Source organism: Lemur catta, chromosome 25, assembly GCF_020740605.2.
Source record: "Lemur catta isolate mLemCat1 chromosome 25, mLemCat1.pri, whole genome shotgun sequence".
Lineage (NCBI taxonomy): Eukaryota > Metazoa > Chordata > Mammalia > Primates > Lemuridae > Lemur > Lemur catta.
The window spans coordinates 6859893-6884733 of record NC_059152.1 but is presented as its reverse complement, the minus strand read 5'-3'; the positions used below and the strand labels follow the sequence as shown (position 1 = coordinate 6884733).

The 24841-nt window shown below is 44.6% G+C and overlaps 1 protein-coding gene across 1 annotated transcript in view; it reads right to left on the bottom strand.

Annotated features, from left to right (window-relative positions):
- Nucleotides 1-24841, bottom strand: part of DISC1 (DISC1 scaffold protein) — a 199878-nt gene that overhangs the window by 110700 nt on the left and 64337 nt on the right. Inside the window, exons 11-12 of the mRNA XM_045537033.1 lie at nucleotides 13271-13325; nucleotides 8324-8426 (exon numbers count right to left, since the gene is read on the bottom strand). Coding sequence (XP_045392989.1) covers nucleotides 8324-8426; nucleotides 13271-13325 — 158 coding nt within the window. The remainder of the gene's footprint in view (nucleotides 1-8323; nucleotides 8427-13270; nucleotides 13326-24841) is intronic.

The following is a 24841-nucleotide window of genomic DNA, read 5'->3' as shown; positions in this document are numbered from 1 at the left end:
AAAATGTAAAAGAAAATGCAAAGGCCTAGATAAACCAAAGCAATCCTTAAAAAGTTAGTCTTGATTTCAAGACTAATGCCAAAACACAAATCAAGACAGTTTGGCATTGGCATATAGACAGATATAGACAAATAGATCAATGGACTAGAATAGATAGTCCAGAGGCAGATCTACACTCATATGGTCAATTGATTTTCAACCAAAGTGCCAAAGCAAGTCAATGAGGAAAAGAAAGTATTTTCAACAAATGGTGCTGTAAAAACTAGCTTATCTATATGAGGAAAATACTAACCTTGATCCATATGCAAAATTTAATTAAAGATAAATAAGAAGCCTAAATGTAGACGTTAAACCTATAAAGCTTCTAGAAGGAAATATAGAGGAATATGACTTTGGAGTAGGCAAAAACGTTAGATAGGACACAGGTAACACTAACTATAAAAGGAAAACATGGATAAATGGACTTCATCAAAATTAGAAATTTCTACTCACCAAAAGACACTATTAAGAAAATGAGTAGGCAAGTCACAAACTTGGCAAAAATATTTGCTACACATATATCTGACAAAAGACTTGAATCCTACAACTCAATAATTAAAACACAAATGGTGTCACTGAAAAAAAGAGCAACGAGACATACGCACTTTGTCGAGCAAGATATACAAGTGACCATGAGCATATGACAAAGTGTTTGACATCATTAGCCAACAGGAAAATGCAAACTAAAACCATACAGATTCCACTACAAACCCACTGAAATGGCTCAAATTAACTAAAAATGTCAACGTTGGTGAGGATGTGGAGAAACAGGAACTCTCATACACGTAAAATGGAGCAGCCCTTTAGAGAAAAGTTCTGGCAGTTTCTCATAAAGTTAAACATGCACCTACCCTTTAATCCAACAATTCCACTTCTGGGTATTTACACAAAAGAAATGAAAACATATAATCAAATACGTGTACTTGAATGTTCATAGTGGCTTTACACGTGAGAGCCCCAGCTGGAAGCAACCTCCAAATCCATCACCAGGCAAATGCAAAAACAGTGGTGCACCTACACAGTGGAAGATACTCAATAATAAAAAGAAACAAAATGCAGCAGCATGTATAGATCTCAAAAAAAAAAAAATACAGACACAAAGAGTACATGCCATATGATTCCATCGAGTTCTAGAACAGGCAAAACTAATGCATGGTAGAAGATACCAGAACAGAAGTCATCTGGGAAGGAGGGACAGCGACTGAGAAGGGACACAAGGGTCATGTTTCTGGGGTGACGAAAATGTCCTGTATCTTGTTAAGGCTGTCGGTAACACAGGTGTCAAAACTCACAGAGCCGTACAATTAACACCTGTGCATTTCCTTAAATGTGACTCATACCTCAATAAAAAGGGGAAAAAATTGGGAAAATGTATATATGAAAATTAAACCATAAATTAATAAATATATCACATTAAAGAGTGCCCCATAAATGATAGTTACTGTTATTAAAAGGCTCCTCTATGTTTTCTAAGAATTTATTGTAACTATAATCACAATAATAGCTACTACTAATAATAATAATAACAGATTTAAACATTCTCTCCTTTAAATCTCATGACAGCCTTGGGAGATAGATAGATTATATCCTACATTATTAATTCTAAGATGCACTTTTTTTTCCGCTACATTTTAACATCCCTGAAACAGGGATGTGTCTTGCAATCGCTACCGGCCAGAAGGCAGTCAGGATGCAGCTGTTACAACTCACCTGTCAGACTTGGTGGCCTGGCTGGCCACCTGCGACACCCTGGCATTTCAATGGACAAACTATTTCAGCACCATTTGAGTTCTGGCTGTTATCCGAAAATCTTCTGTTCCAAACATAGATTTGTAAGATCAGGAAAGCTCTAGCATTTAAAACTTGAGGAATGGTGTTAGCAGCTTGGCAGAAAATCCTACAGAAAACGGTAGTGCATTCTCGGTGGGGGAGGAGTAATAAAGTCGCATCGCCAACAGCTTTAATGGCACAGAGGAGGATGGGGTGTGGGACACGTGAGCCTCGACAACTTTGAGTCGATACATTGTACGTTTCAGAAGGCTCAGACTAAATATGAAGATGCTTTAGGAAAACCTCAACAAATTTCTTCCTTTTTAAGGAAAGACGTGATCTTTTAAAAGCTTAAATATATCTAAAAGAGCTATTTCAATAGCTCTTTCTAAGCCACAGAAAGCGTTGCATCATTGTTAGATTGACAGCAATTTTTCTTTCTTTGCAGTATATAAAATAACGGTGCTTTTTATGCTCACTGAAATACGCAGTGTTATCTTTTCTTTACAGCTGAGAAAACGGAAATCTAGAGAATTAAGATATCTCGCTGAAGATCACATAGCAGTAAACCACAGGGCAAGTTTCCAACTCGTGCGTAAGTCCAGAATCCCTCCTCTTAAATACTGAGTGATGCCATTTACTTCTGTACTATTAAATAGGCGTATTTCAAGCCGACATAAATGTTGAAAATGTTACAAAATGCTTTCCCACCTCAAAGGCATTCTGAACACCCAAGCACACATCATCTGTCACTGAAATCCATAGTTTCCAATTCCATGACTGGATAAATATCTTTCTGAGACTCTGTTTGCCTATCACTGTAGTAGGCAACGTGGCAAACGCAAAACTGAACAAGGTACCGCCCCTGATCTCCAAGAGGTAACCATAAAAATCAAGGGAATACAGTGTATTGCAAAGAACAGACAAATACGCACCAGAAGGGGTCAGAGGAGAAGAGAGATTGTTCCAGAAGGAGAGGTGGAGGCAGGTCTCATGAGGGAAGAACGTAAGATTTCCAAAAGCAGAAACAGAAACGCTGGTTAGAGAGCAGGTAGGAGGTAGGTGATCCAGGTGAAGACTAGACTAACAAGCAAGTTGGATCAAAATGGCGGCGCCCCAAATGCCAAGCTCATGAGACTGGGTCCATTTAGGGAAAAAACAACAAAGTCTACAGGAGAGCAATCTAGACTTCCACAAGCTTTGAGTTTTAAACAAAAACACAACTAAAACCTATCCCAGATCCATGATTTCCATCCTGAGCAATGACCATGTCAGGGCGGCTGGGGGTGGAGCTCCCCACAAAGACCCCAAGGGACCCCATGCTCTCGGGAGCTTGCAGAAGGATCAGCCCCGGACACGTGACTCCTTTGGGGCCAGGCGGCCACAGGCACAATGTAGTACCTTCAAATGTTCTTAGGCTGGGCTGAGGGAGCCCCAACCTTGCTGCTGGGCCATGTCTTCAAGCAAGTGTTAACAAAAAGTAGGATGGAAACCAGCTGTGCTTCCAGAGCCACCAGGCAGGCCATGCCAGAGTGTGCCATTTCCTCCTACGAACAGTTCAGAAAGAAAAGAGCTCTGAAGACAAATCAGAAGAGACTACATACACAGAACAAGTGCGAGTACAGAAGTTTGCTGGAAATACACCTTCTGATCCCCTGAAACCCATCACAAATTCTAAAGACCCTAATAAAACATGAGAACGATCATTAATTTTAAAACCTGGGCCCCTTCCTTGATCCTGAGGAACAGGGCTTGGGGAAATGCATAGTAATAAAAGCGAACTTTTCATATGTCCAGAGCAAGTGTGAATTCCCAAAGAGACAGTTCATATTAAAACCCACCACGATGAAACGCTACACTGACCTTGGCTAATATTTTATAAGCATTTTGACCTCAGCTCCAAGCCCATGAAAATCTTGGTTGACGTAGCCCTCCCTGATTGCTGAACTTGGCCAAGAGCTCGGTGACGAAAATGCATAAAATCAGCGTTGATCCCTGAAGGACGGACCATCAGCGACCCATGACCCCCATCTTTGTAGCTCTAAGGGGCCCTTTCCAGATGCCATGGGGGGATGTGTGTGGAAGTGAACATGCCACCCTTGGCATCGTGTCACACAGGGACCTGTCTACTCTTCAGCAAGAGGATGGAACTTGGGTATCTTTGTAGGTCTTTTAAAGCACCTGTCACCATATTGCATTCCGCAAATAACACACTTTAAAGCCCAAGCCAATTTTACCCACTGTGTTCTTTCCACCTTACTTATCCTCAGCATCTCTGAGTTCAAATACCTACCCCTCCACTTGATAGTACCTAGGGGGTCATTTTCATGAGTTCTTCCTTCACCTGAGAGTTTGATTTTATAGATTACAGCACTTCCGTTATTTGCACTGTCTCACTGAATCTTCCCAACAATCCACGAAGGCTGGGGGAGGGGGGGAGGGGGGCTTGGGTGGGGGGCAGGGGGGGTGTTCTAACGACTGTCCTTGATTTCCAGGTGAAGAAACCCAGACCCAGAGGGTGGCCTTGTGAAGGTCACAAAGTCCTACAGTTCTAAGGTTCCATGGGAGGTTGCTAAACTTAAACTTGGTTCTTCTGATCTCGTATCAATAAACAACTTAGTCAAAACCTAGACACAAACCGTCCGTACAGTGAGGGGGTGCGAATCCTGGGTTCACAGGGCTCCTGCACCTGGCAGGTCCTCGGGATTCGAGATGCCCCTCACCTGGGGGAAGGCCTCACATTCTGGGCACTTGCCTCAGGCCATAGACATTTCAGGGTGTAACGATCCTCCTAAAATTATCCACCTTTACCTACACTGGAGCTGTACTTCTTTACTAGCAAAAAGGAAATACAGCCAGTGCTGAAAATAATAACCCTAAAACTGTTAAATCCTGTATCATTTCTCCTCCATGACACCGGATCTCTTGAGGAACCAGCAGCTGCAGTGCATGGTGAGGCAAGATCTCACCCTTGCCGTTCAGAGCTTTCCCTCGGTGCGCTCAGGGCTGCCTGCTGGGAGCTTGGGTTGGCTGAACTTCAAAAGGGCAACTGAGGCAGCAAATAAGCCCCAGGCACCTGCTCCCCACCCCCACCTCTCCCTGGAAGCTCCTAAAGCTGGCATTTGCCATTTCCGGTCAGTTATGTGGATTTCTTCCGCTCACCATGATTTCCTGAGACAGCCAGAAGCATTTCCTGTGAGCGGAGCCCCATGGCTGGTTTTGCACGTGGAACATCTCAGACAGCCACATGTTTCATGAAAGGTGGAGGGGATGTGATGCCAGACACGCAGGATTTTACATAAAACAGACTGATTCTAACAGCCGGACAAAATACGGTTCCCGGTGCAGACTCAGTATACAAATGGACAAGGGCTAGACCATATAAAGTCCCCAACCTTTTTGGCACCAGGGACCAGTTTCATGGAAGACAGTTTTTCCACTGCCCAGAGGTGCGTCAGGGGACAGGCAGGGGGGAGGTGGAGCTCAGGCTGTGATGGAGCAATGGGGAGCGGCTGTAAACGCAGACAAAGCTTCTAGTCACCAAAGCAGAAGTGATGGTGTGTGACCTCGAAGACTAAATCCGAACAAGGTGTTGTGGCTTCTATCTTGTTTGCGTGTGTGCGTGCGCTCTCTCTCTCTCTCAGGTCACTTGCTCTGGGGGAACCAGCTGCCATGCTATGAGTGGCCCTCTGGCACAGCTCTTGTGGCAAGAAACTGAGGCCTTCTGTTAACACCCACACGGATGAGCTGGGAACTGCTCTTCCAGCCCCAGCCATACCTTGACAGCAACTTCGCGAAACCCTGAGCCAGAAACCCCCAGCTAAGCACTGCGGACTCCTCACTCTCCAAGACCATGAGAGATAATAAAGATTTGTTGTTTCAAGCTCTGAAGTTTTGGGGTCATTTATCATCTATTACACATTCATAGAGATGCCTGCCAGTTTCTGAGTCCAGTCCTTAAGAAATAAGACATTTCCATTTCTTGTGCAGTCTCTTGGGACCCTCACTCTTGGAACCTGGCAGCCATGTTGTAAGGAAGCCAGGCTGCCTTCCGAGCAACCAGGAGCCAGACCGTACGTGTGCACCATCTTGGAAGGGGAGCCTCCAGTCCTTGCTGTCTCTGCCAAGCCCGGCCCAAATTGCAGATTCATGGGCTAAACAAATGATCGGTGATATTTTAAGTCACTAAGGCTTGAGCTGGCTCATTATGCAGCAATAGATAATATAAAAACAGATTTTGGTATCTGGATATGAGGTGTTGCTGTGTGTAACAAAACCCTAAAATCCGAGGCATTGGCTTTGGGACTAGGTAGTAGGCAGAGGCCGAACAGACATATGTGAAGGCCGAGAGGAAAGTGAGGAAAATAGTGTTGGGAGCTGGAGGAAAGAGGAAGCTTGTGGTGGCAAAACATCACTCTGTTATCACCTAATCTAATACAGAAAAGGGTTCCTAATAATTTTAATTAGAAATCCAAGGAGATTTCCAGGCAGGACATAGAAGTGCCTACTGGCTTCTAGTCACTGCCTATGACACAATGCAAGAGAAGAGAGATGAATTAAAGAATCAACTGTTAGATATAAAGCAGCTATAGAACTTGGTTTAAAAATAAAACTATCTTCTATTTCCAGTCTCCGCAGATGGTCAGTGATTCTCGAATTAAGAAAGAGCTCCAGGCCATACATCAAATCCAGGATAGGTCTATAAATCTAAGACAGTAAGTCACAGAAACTTCAAGACATAGAACAGACCCGCCAAGCATCTTAAGGGCATCCTTTAGGTTCCTCTCCATTCAACAGGGCTTCTAAGAATCTCCAGGCCATTGTCCCTCAATATTCTCAAAGGGGCCCAAAATAGAGAAGGGCTTCTCTTGGAGAGGCTGTTCATTGTGGTTTTTGTCTAATGGAGTGAGGGTTTGCCATTCTAAAGCTACTGAAATAGGAGAAAATAGAAATAGCCTTGCATGCAGAAGCTGCAAAAGCAGGATGACCATTCTGCCACCAGTACTGCACACAGGGACAGCCTATTGACGGGAAGTCCCTCTCACCTAAAGAGTAATTTGGACATAGCAAGGTCAAGAGACTAATTCCCATCACGATCACCCCAGGTCATCCTTCAGCAGATCGGGCCTCACCAATTTTCTCAGCTGACCAAAGAGTTAAAACAGAACACCCAGGTTCCACATGCAGTATACCCTCTTAAGAACTTTCCCTGGGATTCTAAGAAGATGATCCACATTGGAGCGAGGATATCTCTGCTGCCTGAATTATACATCTCCTCCCTTGGGCTTAATAGAGACTCAGCCACCTGTATTCCTGGGAAAGATATATTGATTAAGAAAGGCAAAAACCCTAACTCAGAAGCAAGATTGTGTTCAATCTTCTTTTTTTCCTCTTAGCAAATGGGGCCATAACTCCAAGGAAATGGCATGTGAAGCTGTTAAGAGCCAAACCTCCCATTCGCACGGTGATGTTCTACGCGTTGTAAATAACACGCGTGACTGCACCAGGGACCAAATTGCTCGTTAGCTGCCAACATTAGATGTTTAATGATCTGAGGAGCAGAAGCTGCCAATTACTGTATTCCTTCTTAAAATACCATTTAAAACCCACACGTGTAATCATTATACCTTTTTGTTAAATTTTTATGATTCTTCTGAAGCTGATGGGCTGTGGGTTCACCCAACCTATAAACCTCAGAGAACTCTTTGAGGCCATCGTTACATAACCGGGGTAAAAAAATCCACATATCCCGCACCGAGCGGGTCTGGACTCCAGCCCCTGACCTGCCCCTGCTTAGCTAATTGAGCGAATTTAACCGAAGTACACAGCCCACAGCCTCAGTTTCCCCTTCTGTCCATTGGGATGACAGTCTCTCTCCCACCTAGCTATTGCAAATATAAAATAAAATAATAAATGCAGAGGAATGTTGGAAAGCACTATTCAAATATTGGGGGAGATACTGTTTTTAGAGACTTGTTATCAAGCTACTGATTAATGGAAAAAGAGGTCCCTTCCTAACTGCCAGAGTACACAGGGACTACGAGCTCTTGAGAATTCTCCAAGTTCTGCGATAGATGTTTAAACCGAGTGCCTCCATTTGTGTCATGTTATCACCCACCCCCTGCAGGAGATAGGTCCAGTAGTCCTCACTGAGCAAGTGCAGGGACCCGGTACCGTATACACGCCTGCTCGAATCATGTAACACGCAGAGTACGTGCAGTCTCCAAACTCTTCACGAAACAGGAACTGGAAGTGCAAGAGTTGATGCCTACATAAACAACTTGTGCTGTCTTATGTGTGCATACGTATGTTTAAGAGTCAAGTCCACCCCTTTATAAGGAAAATCATGCCGCCCACTTATTCCTTGGGTTTCAGCGACACCCCCAGAAAAGCTCCGAGATGTCCAAGGATGACCTAACAACAATGGAGAAGTGTTAATCGAGGACAGAACATGAAGCGGTGGTTGTCATCGTCTCAGTCTGACCACTTCAGCGTCGCCTCCATGGCCAGTTACCTGATATGGCGAGCATTCTGGCTTCGAGCAAGGCTGGGAGTTGGGTTTCAATGTCATTAACTTCCTTCCTCAGAGTGCTGCAGAGCCTCTCACTCACGCACACCTGGACGGAGAGAAACAGCCGGGAGTCGTCACGTGCTCAGCGAAAAACCAGAAGGCAACGGAGCAGCTGGCCAGAGACTTCTGGGTTTATAAGTAATTAAGAGGGATGATAAAGAGTAATCAGAGGAGAGTGTTTAAAAAGCAAGTAATGGAAAAGGAAAGAAAGAAAAATAGGAAAGCAGGCAGGCATTGGGATATTCCAAGAATAGGTCCTGTGCCCCTGTGCCACACTCAAACACAAAACCAATGAGCTGGCACAGCAGGGAGCCACCCCAAACTAAAACAACTTCATTGCTCCTGCCTTGTCCCTCCCTCGGGGGCCTTTGATCTCTGCTCCTTGTGTCTGGAACATTCTTGTTCCAGGTGTTGTAGCTCACTCACATCCTCAGGGCTCTCTGCTTAATCACCTCCTGGGACAAAAGGCCTTACTGATCACCTACCCAAAATAGCAACCTCCCTGTCCCTGCCTTTGATGTTTTTCCAGGGCGTCCTTCCCACCTGACATACCTCTGTGACATGGCTTTGTGTTTACAGTGTCTCTCTGCCAGGCACGAGCTCTCTGTGAGCAGGGTCCTGGTTCTGTACCAGGCACACAGTGGGCAGCAATGAAGATAAGGCCATCTGGTGAAGGTCAGAGCTTCAGGATAAATTTAATTACTAGGCGACACTGTCTAGGAAACTTTGAGGACAGATAGATACTTGCTGGCGAGTTACATATGAAAAATAGATAAGTAATTCTCAGTGAGGTTTGAGGGTTTTTATCATTTATTTTCCCATGACACGCCAAACGCTTCCTATATTTTTCTTTGATTTTTCAAAAATAGCAAAAATCTTAAATCTCAATTTCTTTTTCTAAATGCCTTCAAGTTATCTTTTATTTTGTTGGAGGCTAAAACATCACATTTTTCCCCTCCCATTTAAGGTTAAAATCTCATATTCAAATGTTGTCTATACTCAGATTATTGAGCTATTTAGAAAAACTTCCAACTCAACGAAAGCACAGAGCATGGATTTAATAAGAGTGAAAACATCTGTGGAGATATTTGAGGCTTGTCCACAAAAGACATTACCTAGAAGCATCATTCTTTTCTTGCCAAAAATCTGAGATTCCATTCAAAACTAAAATTAACCCAGTTGGATTCACAGAGCCCGGAGAAAATATAAAATTTAGTTTCCCAGAAGAATCTGGGTCTTGCTGGAGATTATCAATTTGAAATGTTTTGCTTATCTCAGACTGAATTAAGATTATTTTTGGAGTCAAAGCAGACCTTGCCCCTCCTGCCTATAATACTCCACCATATTTCTCATGGATTTCCACGTGTTCTTTTCCATCCAGAGGCTGTAATTTTCCAACCTCTCTTTATAAAGCTCATTTTCTGGATCAAGACAAGAGTTTGGCAGCCTCTGAACCAAAGCCTGCACCAGTAGTCTTGGGCACTGACACATCCATGGTCATTAATTTCAAGACTCTCTCAACGGCCCTGAGATTTATCATGAAGTCAGAACCAGAGTTAAAAGGAAAATGTCCCAGACACCTTCCTTCTCCTCAGCACCAAGCCTCTGGTCGGCTGAATGCCCAGTGACTGACACATCCCATCCGATCCATTTATGAATGTCACCGGAAGTCCAGGGACATTTCCATTAACTCTATAACACCAGCCATAATTCTTATGTCTCCTCCAATCTCTGTCCAACATTTCTGATTTTAGTTAACAGTACCTGTTAATCATAATTGGGTCAGTTTCTCCTTTGTTGAGCAAATCTATCCTTCAAACTGTCACTATTAATATGAAACAACCTCTCTGAATCTTCTTATTAAATTGCAATGTTCATTCTTTTAGGCTCTGCTGGATATAATCTAATATCTACCAATCTCCAGATATCCCATTTATTTCCAACTATTTCTTCCACCTCATTTATCCCTTAATTACCTTTGGTTTGGGTAACCCACAAGAGTTGAAGCAACATAATGAGGGCAGTGAAGGTTCCATCTCCCCGTCTGCGGAAGGAATCTAAACAGTACCTGGTGTGTGTGTGTGGGTGTGTGTGTCTAGCACACTAGAGAAAGAAAACTGTGTCAAGCTGAGACTGTCACCTCATTGTCACCTGTAAATCTAGTCTAGAGTGGAGAAAAAAGATGTTTTGTGTGATGGGCAGTTTTGTTTTAATGCCCTGTAGACTACTATAGGCCAAACACGCACATACACAAAGTCATGTATGTGCACACATACATGTCCACCTACACACACACACATGCACCCCAGAAAATCTGCATCTCCTTTTTATTTACAAATGAAATTGGACCCTAAGGAACTCATTATCAAATGGAGCTGTTACATTTACATTTTTAAATCCAAGACACGAGGTCCTTAATTTTATGGAAAACCATAGTAATCATAAGTTTTTGGTGAATGCATCAGAGAAGGTATATGCAATGGTCTGAATGCTTATGCCCCCTGCCAACAAAATTCACATGTTGAAATCCTCACTCCCAAGGTGATGGTAGTAGGAGGCGGAGCCTTTGGGAGGTGATTAGGTCATGAGGGTGGAGCCCCCATTGTAGGGGATTAGTGCCCCAGAAAGCTCTCTTGCCCTCCTTCTACTGTGTGAGAATACCCAGCCATGCTGGCACCCAGATCTCAGACTTCCAGCTGCCAAAATTGTGAGCAATAAATTGCTGTTGTTTATAAGCCACCTAGTATTTTGTTTTAGCAGCCTGCGTGGACAAAGACAAGATGCAAACTGTCTTTGTATTTAGCAGTTGGGCAAATCCAAGATTTTTAACAGTGGTTGAAGCTTATCAACAAATCCCAACATTGTGTATGTGTACATGTGTGTCCGCAACATAAAATGTCACCATACACACATGCATATAAGCACCATCTGTATTACATGATATGCACACCTGTCTATGCACTGCAAGTGTATAGACTCATTCATATTACCAAGACAGTGTGTTCTGAAGATAATCAATGAACCCAGATCCAAGAGCATCCTCTCACGTTTTTATTTGAGACATAGAAATTAGGAAGCACCTAATAAAACATAAATGGCCTCTATTTACAATAGAATATGTACGGGAAGGAAACATCTACCACCTCGTCCTTGACAAGAAGCTTTTGGCTCTCCCCACCGCCCTCCTGGCTCCACCAAAGGTCGCAGTAGCAGATGTTGACAGGGCTGTGAATACCAGTGGGCCACGTCACTGTGACTTTCGAGGCAGAAATTCCAGTCACTCTCTGACATTTCCTCTCCTGCTTCATATAACAAAATAGGTAAACCAAGTGAGAGTCTCCCATACCCCTGAAGTTGGGCAGGGGAAAGGGTCTCAGCCCAAGCCAACGTGGAATCCTGAGATGGAGATTCCAGGGAGAGGGGAAAGAAGATATATAAAAGCCCAGCCCCTGCGCGGCCCGTCACCTGGGCCTTGTGCCTGGGCACTTGGGTCCTGGCACTGCTCTTAGTCTCATCCTGCTCACCATCTTTGGGTGAACATTCATAGGATGCTCTCCGGGACGGCAGAGCAGGTTTCAAGCCTTCCCCAGGACCCGGTCCTGATGACGTGTTATGAACACCACTCACTCTAACAGGAAGCTCTCCTTGTATATAAGGCATAACTACCCGCCACTTGCTGCTGCATCAGCAACATCATTAGGTGCCATTTTCAGAAATGAATTTGATTAAAAAAAAATGAGAAAAGGGCCAGAGTAACTGCAGACATTTTTGCCAACAACACACCCCCAATTCCAGCTTAGCTACAGTGATAGCAAGACCCTCAGCATGTTTCCTGATTGAGGGCCCAGGACTTTCTCTCCCTGGGCACAGAGACAAGAAGAACTTCCTTCCGGGCCAGCAGGTCTCCTCTGCTACTTTGCTAGCTGCTCAGCAACTGCCCTTTTCCTACTGATCATCTTATAACCACCTGTGGTCCCAGACATAATTAATGACTCATAATTAATGCACACAATTAATGGTTCATACCCAGTTCTCTGCCACAGCAGTTAGCAGTAATTCACAGAGTAATTGATCCTGCTCCTATGTCTGCCAATGGCTCGGTTGGGTATGACCACATGGGTGGGGAAGGGCTTTTGTTTGTAAACTGTGGTTCTCCTAACTAACTGGGACATTGACTATTTAATTTAATTGACCATGTGCTCTTAGGGAATAATGAAGAAATGTTCTGTCTCTACACAAACCCAGGTCTTGATAGGGCAATATAAACAGCCGATAAAGTAGGCAAAATGATTCTCAAGCCAAATGAAAAACTTTACAAGACAAGAAACAATCACCTACTATACCATTTCCACTTGTGAAGAACCCGAACACTGCCCTCCTGGGAGGAAAAGTAATTAATTTCTCAAATTACTCTCATCCCGAAAGCCTGTTTAAGCAAAGGCATTCGATCTGCATAGCAACAGTCCTTCTCCCGTCCCCAGATTGACAGCTCCTTCTGAAGCAAGGGCCAAACCCATCCATTTCTGGGGGGGACCACAAATCAAGACCTCCACCACGATAGCAGCCCTCCCCCGGCTCATCGCTGGGGCTGCAAAACAGCTTGGCAAAGTCTACATTTCTTCCAGAGTCTATCGGGGTGGAGAACCCGCAGCCTGTTGATTTCAAGATCGTTCTTTCTTAAGCACCAAAGGAGGCAAGGCAAGCTTCATCTTTCTCCACTGCACCCCGTTTAATAAAAGGATTTGTTCTGTACAATTTAGATTCATCAAAAGGCTGCACTTAAGGACCTAGAAAGCCATATGTGGCCTTAAGGCCACAGGTTCATGTGACATCAAGTCAAAAGAAAACTTCATAGACTTCTTTGGAAAATGGAAGTATAAAAGTACTTACCTTAGCAGTGATTTCTTTAAGTGACAAGTTGAGGGATTTTATTCTTTCCTGGAGGCTGGAAGAATTAAAAAGAGGAGGTTGGTATTGTTGGTAACCACAGTTTGATACCTCTACGTTCAGGAGCCCTGCAAACAGTGGCCCTCGCATCGGCTGGATGCCCGAGGAGAGCAGGAGGAAAGATGATGCCAGATTGGCTCCCTCCAACTTGGAATTATATGCTGCTGGGAAGCTTGTCTTTCCTCCCTAATCATGCTTTACTTGGGCTAGTAGTAGAATCTATTATCATCCCAGAGTGCACATCTACTGATAATGGGAAGAACAACTCAGATGTGCTCCTGGCAGCAAAGGATTAAAATTTGCATTCCTGTAACCACCTTCCTAGAAGGATAGCCTATCATAGGGTGGGGTCTCACTGGCAGGGAATCGAATGGTATCTGTTGAAGCTACTATATGCAAGTCCACAAATATGTACCGAGTGCCTTCCACATTTAGTATTGACACAGAGCATAGATGATACACACATACACACACACACACACACACACACACACACATACATAAAGTATGTCTGAAATAGCACGCCCTTAGGCTTTTCCTGCTTCTGTTTTCTCCTTAGCACTATTTGCTTTGACATATTCATCTATTCATGTAGTTACTCCTTTTCTCCCATCGGAATATAAGTTCCTGGTGGGCAGGGATGGGCCGTTTCAATGGCAACCCTGCCCTCAACCACTTACTGCTGCCAGCAAGGCAAAAAAATATTATAGGTGCTGGAAGAGGAGTGCTTACTGGATTAAACAGCGGTCTGCAAAAGGGCAAAGGTCGAAGTTCCTGGGGTACGTGCTGGGAGGGGAGAAGGGAGGGGTGCAGGGTGTCAGGAAAAGCTTCTGTAGCAGGGGTTGCAAAGTATCAGAACTAAGCTGCCGATTTGCTGATTTTTGTTGTTGTTCTTCAGCTGGAAGAACTGTTTTTGGACATTAGCACCTCCAACAACTTGTGATTTCTCAGTACAGGCAAACTTGTCTCAGTTGCAAATACCTGAGAACTGGTGGTGCAGGTCTGTGCTAATCGATCATTCCCACTTTAGACCGACTTTCAACAAGACCGACTTTCAAGAAGCGAGAGTTGACAATGGGCAGGGCAGGTGACACCAGATTCTTCTGAATTCAGGAGTCACCATCTGACAAAAGCTAGTGTACTCAATGGGCACAGGGGAAAACAACATTCAGAATCCTGCCTGGAGAATTCTAGGCGCTGGCTGGCTGGAGGTCGGATATTTTGAGAGCAAGTATGTCTGAGTGTCACGCTGACATGGAGAACTGAGAAGATTAAACCAACTGGGATGTTGGGAAGCACAGAAGGTGTCAAACATGGGCCCGGACTGGCTCGGCCTCTGATTCCAGCAGCAGCACCAGCTTTGGGCTGCTAATGCCTGTTGTCCAGACTGAAAACCTTCCTTGGGCAGAAACGAACTTGCCCTTGCTGGGCTCATGGGAGTCCATTCAACTAATAAATGGTTCACCACATTGAATCTCGAAGAGCATTTAATAGTATTTTATAAATAGGTGTTCCCCACCACACACAAAGACCAGTTCATGCATTAACAATGAAAACAGACATTAGGTCATCTTACGGATACTGAAAATTGAGCTCACCAAAACGGCAGTGCCTTTAGCTAATGCCCAAAATACCGAATAAAAAAAATAGGTCAAGCACCATCTTTCCAGGGGTCGATGCAGTTCATTGGTCTTGGCTCCTGTCGGGCCCTATACCAGAAAGAAAATTAGTCTCCTCTCAAATATCCATGTTAGAGGAAGCAAGCAGTGATGCAGATAATTGAATACATTGTTTTACATTTGATTTGAGTTATATATAATTAATTTAATTTATGGTATATTATCTTTGCAGTAGAGTTACCTTCCTAATTATGTTTTGCTCAGGCTAATATTAACATTAGTTGCTTCCCTGGGGTATTCACAGATTAAAAGCAATTGTGGGGGGGGCAGAAGAATATGAGTAATCTATATATATACTAGTGGGTTTCGGGCTATTTTTAGCAGTAGAACTCTCTCAAACAAAAGTTTCCATAGAACTGTAATATATACTACAGATAACAGGAGATCTGCTCGGACTGAAGTGGGTGTCTGGCCTGGGATATAAATGTCACATTAGTCCACCTCACACACGATGCTACTGCCATCACACTGTGGTCCCCAAACCATAATTCCAAGAGTAGGAATACGAATTGAAAACCAGCAGATCAGAACAGCTAAATGTTTATAGACAAGAGTTCAATGTACTTTAATGATTAAAACTCATCCCTAAGTTTCTTCTACACTTGCAGATTGTTCATAAGGAATAAGAACTATCCTCTCAGATCACATTACACTACACCTTGGAAACTCAGTAGGTTGTTCACACAAAGTAGCACGTGTGTTTTATGAGACATATCAGATCTAACCTACTCAAATGAGTATCTTCACTCAAAGCAGCTGCCCCGCAAATAAGAGTCCAACGTTTACTGAACACTTACTATGTACCAGGCGCTCTTCCCGATTCTTTACATAGATGAGCATTTTAAATTCTTATAATAACTCTGTGAAGCAAGAACTATAAGTATCCACATTTTCAGACAAGAAAACTTAGCCAAAGAGACTAACAGAGTTTTAAGTAACTTTTTCAGGATTAACCAGCTGGTAACTGAAATCTTAGAAAAGTTGAGGCTACTGACATGCACATGCTTCGGAGAAAGCCCTTCAGTGGCAGATGGACCCGGGAACCGCAGCAGCAAAGGAAATTGAACATAAAGGGGCCCGTTACAGGCTGAATGATGTCCCCCAAAACTCATAGCTTGAAGTTCTATCCCCCAGGACCTCAAAATGTGACTGTATTTGAGGATAGGGCTTTTAAATAAGTAAGTAAGTTAAAATGAAGTCATGAGGGTGGGCCTTAATCCAGTCTGACTGGTGTCCTTGTAAGAAGAGGAGATTGGGACACAGGTACACAGAGGGAAGCCCTGTGAGGACACAGGGGAAGACGGCCGTCCGCAAGCCCAGGAGAGAGGCCTCAGGAGAAATCGACCCTGCTGACACCTTGATCTCAGACTTCCAGCCTCCAGAATCATTAGAAAATAAATCTCTGGTTATCAAAATACTCACATAACTTTGGGATTTTTGATTGATAAATATTCATGATGTGTGAAAAAGCATGATGCATACTGTACTATCTCAATCCCATAAAATTGGATGTTGGGTACCTGTCAGGATCTAGAAAGACACGTCCAACTGTAAGCTGCTTGTGATTATAGATGACTTTGTTCTTTGCTTCTTGTGTTTTTCAGTTTCCTATATTGCACATATTAACTTTAAAAAAAAAAATAAAGGTTATTTTAAAAACTTGAAAAAAAAAAAAGAAAAGAAATTTCTGTTGTTTAAGCCATCCCATCTGCAGCCCTAACAAACTAATGCACGTGGAATTTTCCATTTCTAATAGTATGTTTAATTATGTGTGTTATTAAGATCCTACATGACTGGTGCTCCAGGGTCCAAGAAAAAGAAAAGTTGCTACTTTGTGTGCCAGCAGCCAGTCAGCAGAAGCCACGGCAGCTCTTTTGTCTGCTCCAAACTGACAGACCGCTTCATTCCCAACCCGCCCGACTGGGAAACTGAGGGCAGCTGTACCAACGCGATGCGTGCAGAATGTAGAGCTCAGGAGCTGAGCATTCTGAATGTGGCTATAAGAAAACTGTGTGCGAGAATGTCTTTGAGTTAAAAAAATATGATTATGGGACCCTTAGATTAGTACAGGAGCTCGCAACTGCCCTACCTTCAGGTTAGGAATGAGAGGGACTCCATTAAATACTCCTACAATATCGCAAACAGAACGCCATCACTGATGTCAAAAACATCAGTCATAAAAATGCAACTTGGGGAGGGACAGATTGCTTTTTAGCAATAATTAGAAGGGGAAATGGAATTTAAGTCAATCACAGTCACTACTCTCGATAGTATTAGCCAAGACTTGGTTCAGGGCCGGAATGAGACATCGATGCAGGAGGATACAGCCAGGCGATTTTGAGTCAATGAGTGAGAAGCAGTTCTCAGGAGAAGTGGTCCAACCAAAGAACCATCTCCAGAAACCCTGGGCACCTCTCCTCTGAAATGCTGATCAGCCTCTGAATTGTTCTGTTTCTACCCTCTACAATCTATTCTCAAGACTGCGGCCAGGGTGAGTCTTCGCAAACATGTTAGATAAAATGTCACAAAGCCCTGTTCCATCACACCCGGGTCAAGCTAAGTCCACAAGAACCAGCATGGCCCATCTCCCACTGTTTCTGACCACCTCTCCTACAACTCCCTCCTTTGCCGGCTGCACCCCGACCGCAGAGACTTGAACAGCTCCTCGAATCTGCCATGGCTGGCACAGGCCCCTGTGCCTGGACGCCGCGCCCCCGCACACACGCTGGGCCAACTCCCTCCCCGCTGCAAGGCCTTGCTCACATCTGAGCCTCTCCGTGAGGCTGGCCCGACCACACCATCTCAAACTGCAAATCACACCTCCTCCCTGTTCCTCCCCTGCACCGTGTTCATCACCTACTAACCGACCTTAGGATTTACTTATTTATTATGTTTATCATTCATTTCTGCCTTTCCCCACTGGAAAGAAAGCTCCCTGGGGGCAGATGTCGTTTAGAGAACGACTGGGCACATGGTGGGTACCTAATCAGTACCTGCGTAATGAATGATGTCACATTCTCGTCTTCCTCTAAGAAATGAGCGGGTGGGGTGGTGAGTAGCTCAGTCTCCATCCCCACCTCCTGCTGCTGCCCGGGCACGAGCGGGGATTGGAACTGTAGCTGCTCGCTACAAACGGCTAGGGGTAGCGGTTTGCATGAGAGGGGAAAAAAGAGGTTAAAAACTTGGAGTCAGCTCATGAGGCCTCCTGTCCTCTTTCTCAATTCCATCTCCTAGGAGTCCTGCTCTCTTTGGCTTACCTCTGCTGGATGGTGTCTTTTCACAGACTGTATTGTGGGTTGAATCGTGTTCCCCTCAAAATTCACATGCTGAAGTCCTAACCCTCCATACCTCAGAATGTGGCTGTATTTGGAAACAGGGTCATTGCAGATGTACTCGGTTAAGATGAGCCCAACTCCAACCTGACCGGTGTCCCTTATAAAGGAGGGAAGTTTGGATTTCCAGACGTGCATAGAGCAGAGACAACGTGAAGACACTGGAAAAAAATGACCACCTACAAGCCAAGGAGAGAGGCCCGGTACAAACCCTCCCATGAAAGCCCTCAGAAGGGACCAGCCCTGCTGACACCTTGATTCTTGGACTTCTGGCCATGATAAGTTTGTGTTCAAGCCACCATTGCCTTGCTATGACAGCAAACTAATACAGACTGGCACTGGAAGGGAGGCCTGTGAGGGCCACTTATTGCTCCCCCTTGGACTGGTAAGAGCTGGGAGGCTGGAAGTGAGGCCGCGCCCTGGGCAAAGGGCAAAGGTCTCGGCCAAGAGCCCACCTCTCGCCGGCGCCAAATGAGTCCTCACTGCTGCCATGCTGCCACGGGCATAGGCCCAAGTAGTGGCCAAGCAGAGGCTACTCTGAAGGGTGAGGATGCAGCTTGGACACGCAGGCGAGGTGTCCAGATGGAAAACCCATCATGGTGTGGGACAGACGCAGGGGCAGGAAGACAGGGAGACAGTTACATCTGTCCCCTTGCTCTGGGACACAGTCTCAGGCAGGCCTGAATGGACTCCTTTAACGTTATGTCCAAGAGAAACTACCTCTCACCCCATGTGCTCTTCTGTGGTTCATTAACACTTCCTCCTGCCACCAGTAACCCAGCCATGACCTCCCCCAGCGCCAGGCACCAAGAGGTGAGGTCTTGGCCCCCAGCGTTAGACTCAAAGCCACTACCCACTGCCCCAAAGATGAGCCTGTGAAGAACAAATTCCGTTCCTGCTCTTCTCTGGACGTCTGCTGCAAAAGAACATTAGTGACACTCAGAGCGACACCACCAGCCCACTAACTTTCTGCAAGACTTTGACCAAGTCACTTTCATCTGGGCTTCCATTTTCTCAGCTGACTATTTCTAAGATCCTCCAGGCCTGCCATCCAAGATTCTGTCACTGTTCCACCACTGAAATTTCTTTTACTAGCCTTATTTTATTTGCAGATATTTAGAAAATCTGAAACACCCATCAGTTTTATAAAGTGCACCAGATAACATTAATGACAGAGGCAGAAATACAGGCCAGATCCCTGTCATTTTTTCCTAAGTGAGGCACACATTTCTCAGCCCTCAGAACCGAGTTGTGCAGAGGTTCCGCTGACAGCCGCCCGTCCATCTTCTTGCCTGTGTGTACCTGGCTTAATGCTGATGTCTCCCTTCAGTACAAAGCTGCAGGAGAGCAGGAATATCAATTTCATCTCCAAACAGCCTTCTCACTCCCCTCGGTCTCCCCCAATTCCCTGTTCCATCCCATTTCTTGTTTAGTAAAAATCAGTTTAAGAAATAAGAGATTGTTACTGATGCAAACTAAAAATGACAGAAAGAACAAAGGACAGCTCTCTTAACATGGGCACTACTTAGGCCTTGAATTAAAAAAAAAAAAAAAAAACAGGAATCCGTTGACATTAACAACCTGGCCAATTACCTCTTAGTCCTCTAGCTTTCTGTCAAGGGACAGGCGGGTAAGAAAGTGACAGTAGAAACAGCTTTAGGAAGTGCAGGTTTATCCACTTGGCCTTTTGCCTTCCTTGGACCCTTTTATCCTCACAGTTGATAATGTCACACGGCACCAGTGGGACATCCATGGGGCACAGATGACAAAAATGCCACGAATTTCCTCTAGACTTCAGATGGTCTCGTAAAGCATGACAGGGCGCACAGATTCATCAGGAGTGAGCCACACAGTATAGCCGTAGAAATGACTAGAGCTGATCGTCTGAGACCTCTAACTCTCGGGAAAGGCAGGGTGGTGCAGTGCAGAGGGATTTGCACTGAAAGGGAAATGCGCTGGCACCTCTGCTGGCCATCCTTGTCCCCCTTGCTGAAGGATGTCACCTCTTTCCAGTCCGGTGACGGCCAAAGCCAGACAGCGTGCTGCACACAAGACAAAAACTCACCTTCGTGCGCATCAAATAGCTCATCTTTCTGAGATCTCGAGAGGAATGAAGTATAGAAAGACTGTTTTAAAAATCATCCAGATCAAACCATACCTGTATTACAGTAAAACAAGAGGGATCTGATACCAATCAAGCACACACATTTTTAACTAAAGTAAATATATTTGAAGTTTTTCTTGCTAGCCCAGGCAAAGGAGATTAAGTGAAAAAACCAAAGCAAAATAGGCCAGGGAAATACTTGCACGTGTAACCCTTTGATTCTTTCTCTGGATATAGATCACATATATCCGTGACTCACAACTTCACTGAATCTTTCTCTGAATTCCAAGGCTCTTGTGTCTGAACTTTAGGATGCTACACTCTGTTACCCTTTTAGTAAAGTCCAACTTGCTAAGCAAACTGAGAATGAGATGTCACATTTTATAAGACCATAACCTACAACCAAGGTCACTCATATAAGTACTCCTTAAAGAGATCACAGGGGAAGGGAGAGAGAGAGGAGAAACAGAAGGATTTCAAACCTCTTCTTGGAAAAGATTTCATGTGATTGAGGTGTGGATGCAAAGAGAGTGAACAGAGGAAAGGAGTGAGCCCTGATACTGAGTTTACTAGATCTGCTAAACTTTCCAACTTTCCCGATGTGCGTAAAGCACACACGCATGCACACTCTCGTCCCGCGCCGTCTCTTGCCAATTCCCTGGCCCAGTGGGAAGCTCAGCCTGACGTTACCGAGTCACAGCTTGCATCTAAGTCCAGTTCCATCACAAATCACAGCTTTATTTTTAACTGATTAATTCGGTATTTGGCTTATCCAAATACTCCAAGTGTTAACTCAGCCAGATCTTTCTCAGTGCCTCTCAAACAACCATATTCCAAACTAAAATGAAAATTCATGTGCCAAAAGCATTTTGACTCACAAACATTTGTTTGCAGGAGATTGCGGTCGTTTAATAAAGAAGAAATGAGAGCAGGAGTCAAAGACGTGAGTGGCCTTAGGTTCATATCATCACTGCTCTCCCCTCTACCCATTCCTCCCAATTGTCTCCTAAGACCTTTATACATGCAATAAGAAAGTAAGTTACTGGCTTTTTGGTTTTTGGAGACTGATAATCAAGCGAGCTCCACCATTCAAACAAGATTTCAGTACTTGGACTCTAGGGCTTTTTTTCCTCCTCCAAACTCCTGTGAGTTTAATCCTTAAAACACAGCGATTTGATCCAAGGGGAAAATGATCCCGCCTTCAGGCTTATTCTCTGAACTGAGCCAAAGGCATCTTCTTATTTCCATTTCAATCACTGCTCCCCACTTAATTCTGATTATTTAGTAAGTAATGCCCAATTGCTCCCATGAATTTTAAAGAAATACCCTGAACCGCTTGCATTTCTATTTAATGCTAATTTGTTAATACATGTTGTTTCTGCTACGTTTCTAAGCACGTATACTTTCTCTGACTATGAAGTGTGCCGGAAAGGTTGCACTCTCTGCTCTGGAATCATTTTCAATTATCTGCCATCTGGCTAAGAACAAACATAGGCACAGCTCAAGTTTGCAGAGACAATTTTAACCTTACATGTCTCTCCGGCATCACTCAAAATCTATTGACAAAGCACCAGATCAGCCTGATTTTTGAAATGGGAGGACATTGTCGATTTCATTTCCTAAAACGTTTCCATGAGTAAATTAAAGATGGACACACTTTATTGGATAAAGAATGCAGAAACAGACCACTGATGAATAAAATGAACAGCAGGAAAAAATCCAGTTGGCTGAACAAAGTAACTGAATAAGAAATTCAAACACCAACATCAGTATGACTCAAAGAGGAAGCTGAGGAAATCTGCCAAACAGGAAGCACAAAACAGGAATGATAGTGAAAGTCGCGATGCATGCTTAGCAAAAACGATCCCTGCATATAAGACACAGGGCTCCCCTGCAAGCACCTAAAGGAAACCTAGAGGTTCTGTCTGGCTCTGGTTTGGGTCATCCCAGAAGCCTAAGCAAGCAGCACGGGGTAGATTAATCACCCTTCAGCGGCTGGAGAAAGATGTGCTCTTAACTGATTAAATTCCCAGCAAGCAATGAGCTGGCTTTTCCAGCCTGGGCACATTCCTGGGTCACTGGAAAGGGGACTGTCTGAGTAGAGCTGAGTTACCTTCCACTGGAAGACCCTTAAACCTCTGCACTTCTCCCAGGCCTTCAGCTCAAGGATGAGGAAGAATTTAGTCTGGCGTATTAAATTAACATCTAAAAATTAAAGCCGGAAATAGTAACATACAACTTACAAATAGGAAAGAATCAGAGAATTTGCTACAGGGAACAGAGGATTGTAGAAGACACCTAACTTACAAAGAAATTAAGTATAGAATAGTTCTCAAGGTGGTAATAATGAAAACTAAACATTGAAATTGAGCAGTAGAAAGACTTTTAAAACAGGCCGCATGCATTCATGTATGCAGAGTTGATTTGTGACCATGACATTAGACCAGCTATAGCATTTTAAGTGACTGTCTGCCATCTTTGAGAATTCATGGGGCACCAGCTGAAAATTATTAATCCTTGAAGAAAACAAAGCACAGAGAATTTGTAAAATATTAAAATACATTATAAAATACATATCAACTGATTCACCTCCCTTGCTCTAAGTTTTTAAAAAATCATCATAAATTTGACTGTAGCACAAAAAAAGTATTTTTTTGAATCTGTAATTAGGATAGAATTCCTGCCTTGAGTTTCTCAGATGCACTCAATGAAAACCAGAAATGGGGGCCCTCTTTTCTTGGGGACACACGTTTCCTGGTGAACAGCACCTGTACCCACCCAGGTAGGGGATATTTTCTAGTCCCTTCCTTCTTCTTCATCCCTTTTTCTTTACCAGGCTGCAGTTTGGTAGACTTTTCTCATTGCCTGTGACAGCGACTTCCCAGGGAACCGTGAGGAGAACACGGCGAGGCAGCCTCCAATCTCCGAGCGGCAGCTGCAGCACGAGTCCGTTCGGGTCGTGGTTCTGGGCAGGCACAGCCTTTAGGGAAGAACTGCCTGGGGGCGATCACAGTCTGCCCTGCGAACTTTGCAGGGGACCTTATTTTGGGGCTCCTAGGAACAGAATTATTGGGTTTTTAAGCTGCTTGTTTTAACCTATTTCGTACCCTGAAGAGCAAAGTGTTCTAGAATCCGAACAGACCTTCAGCAGCATCTAGTTCAAACCCTCATTGCATAGATGAGTAATAGCAGTTCCCTAGCCCTGGGGCCGGGCCTCGAGTTCCACCCGATCTTCCTCGCACACTTCTCTCGAGACCCCGCGGCTCGGATCCCTCTCAGGTGACACCAGGTGCTCTGGGGGCCACAGAGACAACTGTCCTTGGCCTGAAATGACATCCGTTTTTCCAGCCATGCTCTGCTGGGCTGGACCTCTTCCCACCGCGTGACTAAGCACTCCGCCCAAGGCCATCAGTGTCAATCACCTCTCTCCCCGACACCCAATCAAAAATTGGCCAAAGATGTCAGAACACGCACCACTGTGTGAGTTCAGACTCTCAGCAGCCTCATCTGCAAAATGAACGTAATACCATTATATTGCCCAATATGCCTTATAGGATTATTGCAAGCAAAAATGAGCATTTTGTAAACAATCGAGAAATGAAACCTAACACGTGGGTATCATTAGCAATCTAAGAACGACAGACAGGATAAATACCTGCAGGGGGCTCCCAAACACGGCATGCTGCCTACGAAGGGAAGCCCTACTTCGGGGACCCATCAGTCTAGCATTGCTCACAAGCTACTGTCTCACTGCATTCACTTTTTGGGGTAAAAATATTTATCTGCCTCACGAATTCCTAGGAAAAGCAAAGTGTCTGCTTTTTCAAAAGAGGTAAAACAAGTCAGAATTTCCTGGAACAGCTGCCAAGCTTCCCTCTTCCTCCAGATGATTTACGATGCCCTCGGTCCCATAAAGCCATTGTTTCTGGCAAACCAACCAGGTGGAAGCAAAGACAGAGAAGAGAGAACGACAAAGCCCAGAAGTGGAGATTACAGCACAGCAATCACCACGAACGGAGAAGCAGCGTGGAGACCGCTGATACGCTGCGGGGGCCTCTCTCTGCAGCCTCTGAGTTACCCCAGTGTCATTCCAATCTGGCACAGCCTCGCACAGTCCCCAAGTGGGCGACTTGACAGGACGCCACGCACACAGCTGCCTCCATGCAACCCTCTCTGGGACCCTCTGCCTCGCTCCTCCAGGATTCGGGCTCTGTTTTCCAATTCAGGCCTTGCTGTTTCGCTGTGTCTCCTCGCTCTAATGAGATATGCATCTGAACAGCAAGCGCTGATTATTGATTTTTCCCCCCCAGCCAGCTGTGAGCTGCTGAATTTCGTTATTTCAAATCTCACTTGCAAGGAGGCCTGACACCAGCTGGGACTACGTGGTGTGGAGCTGAGC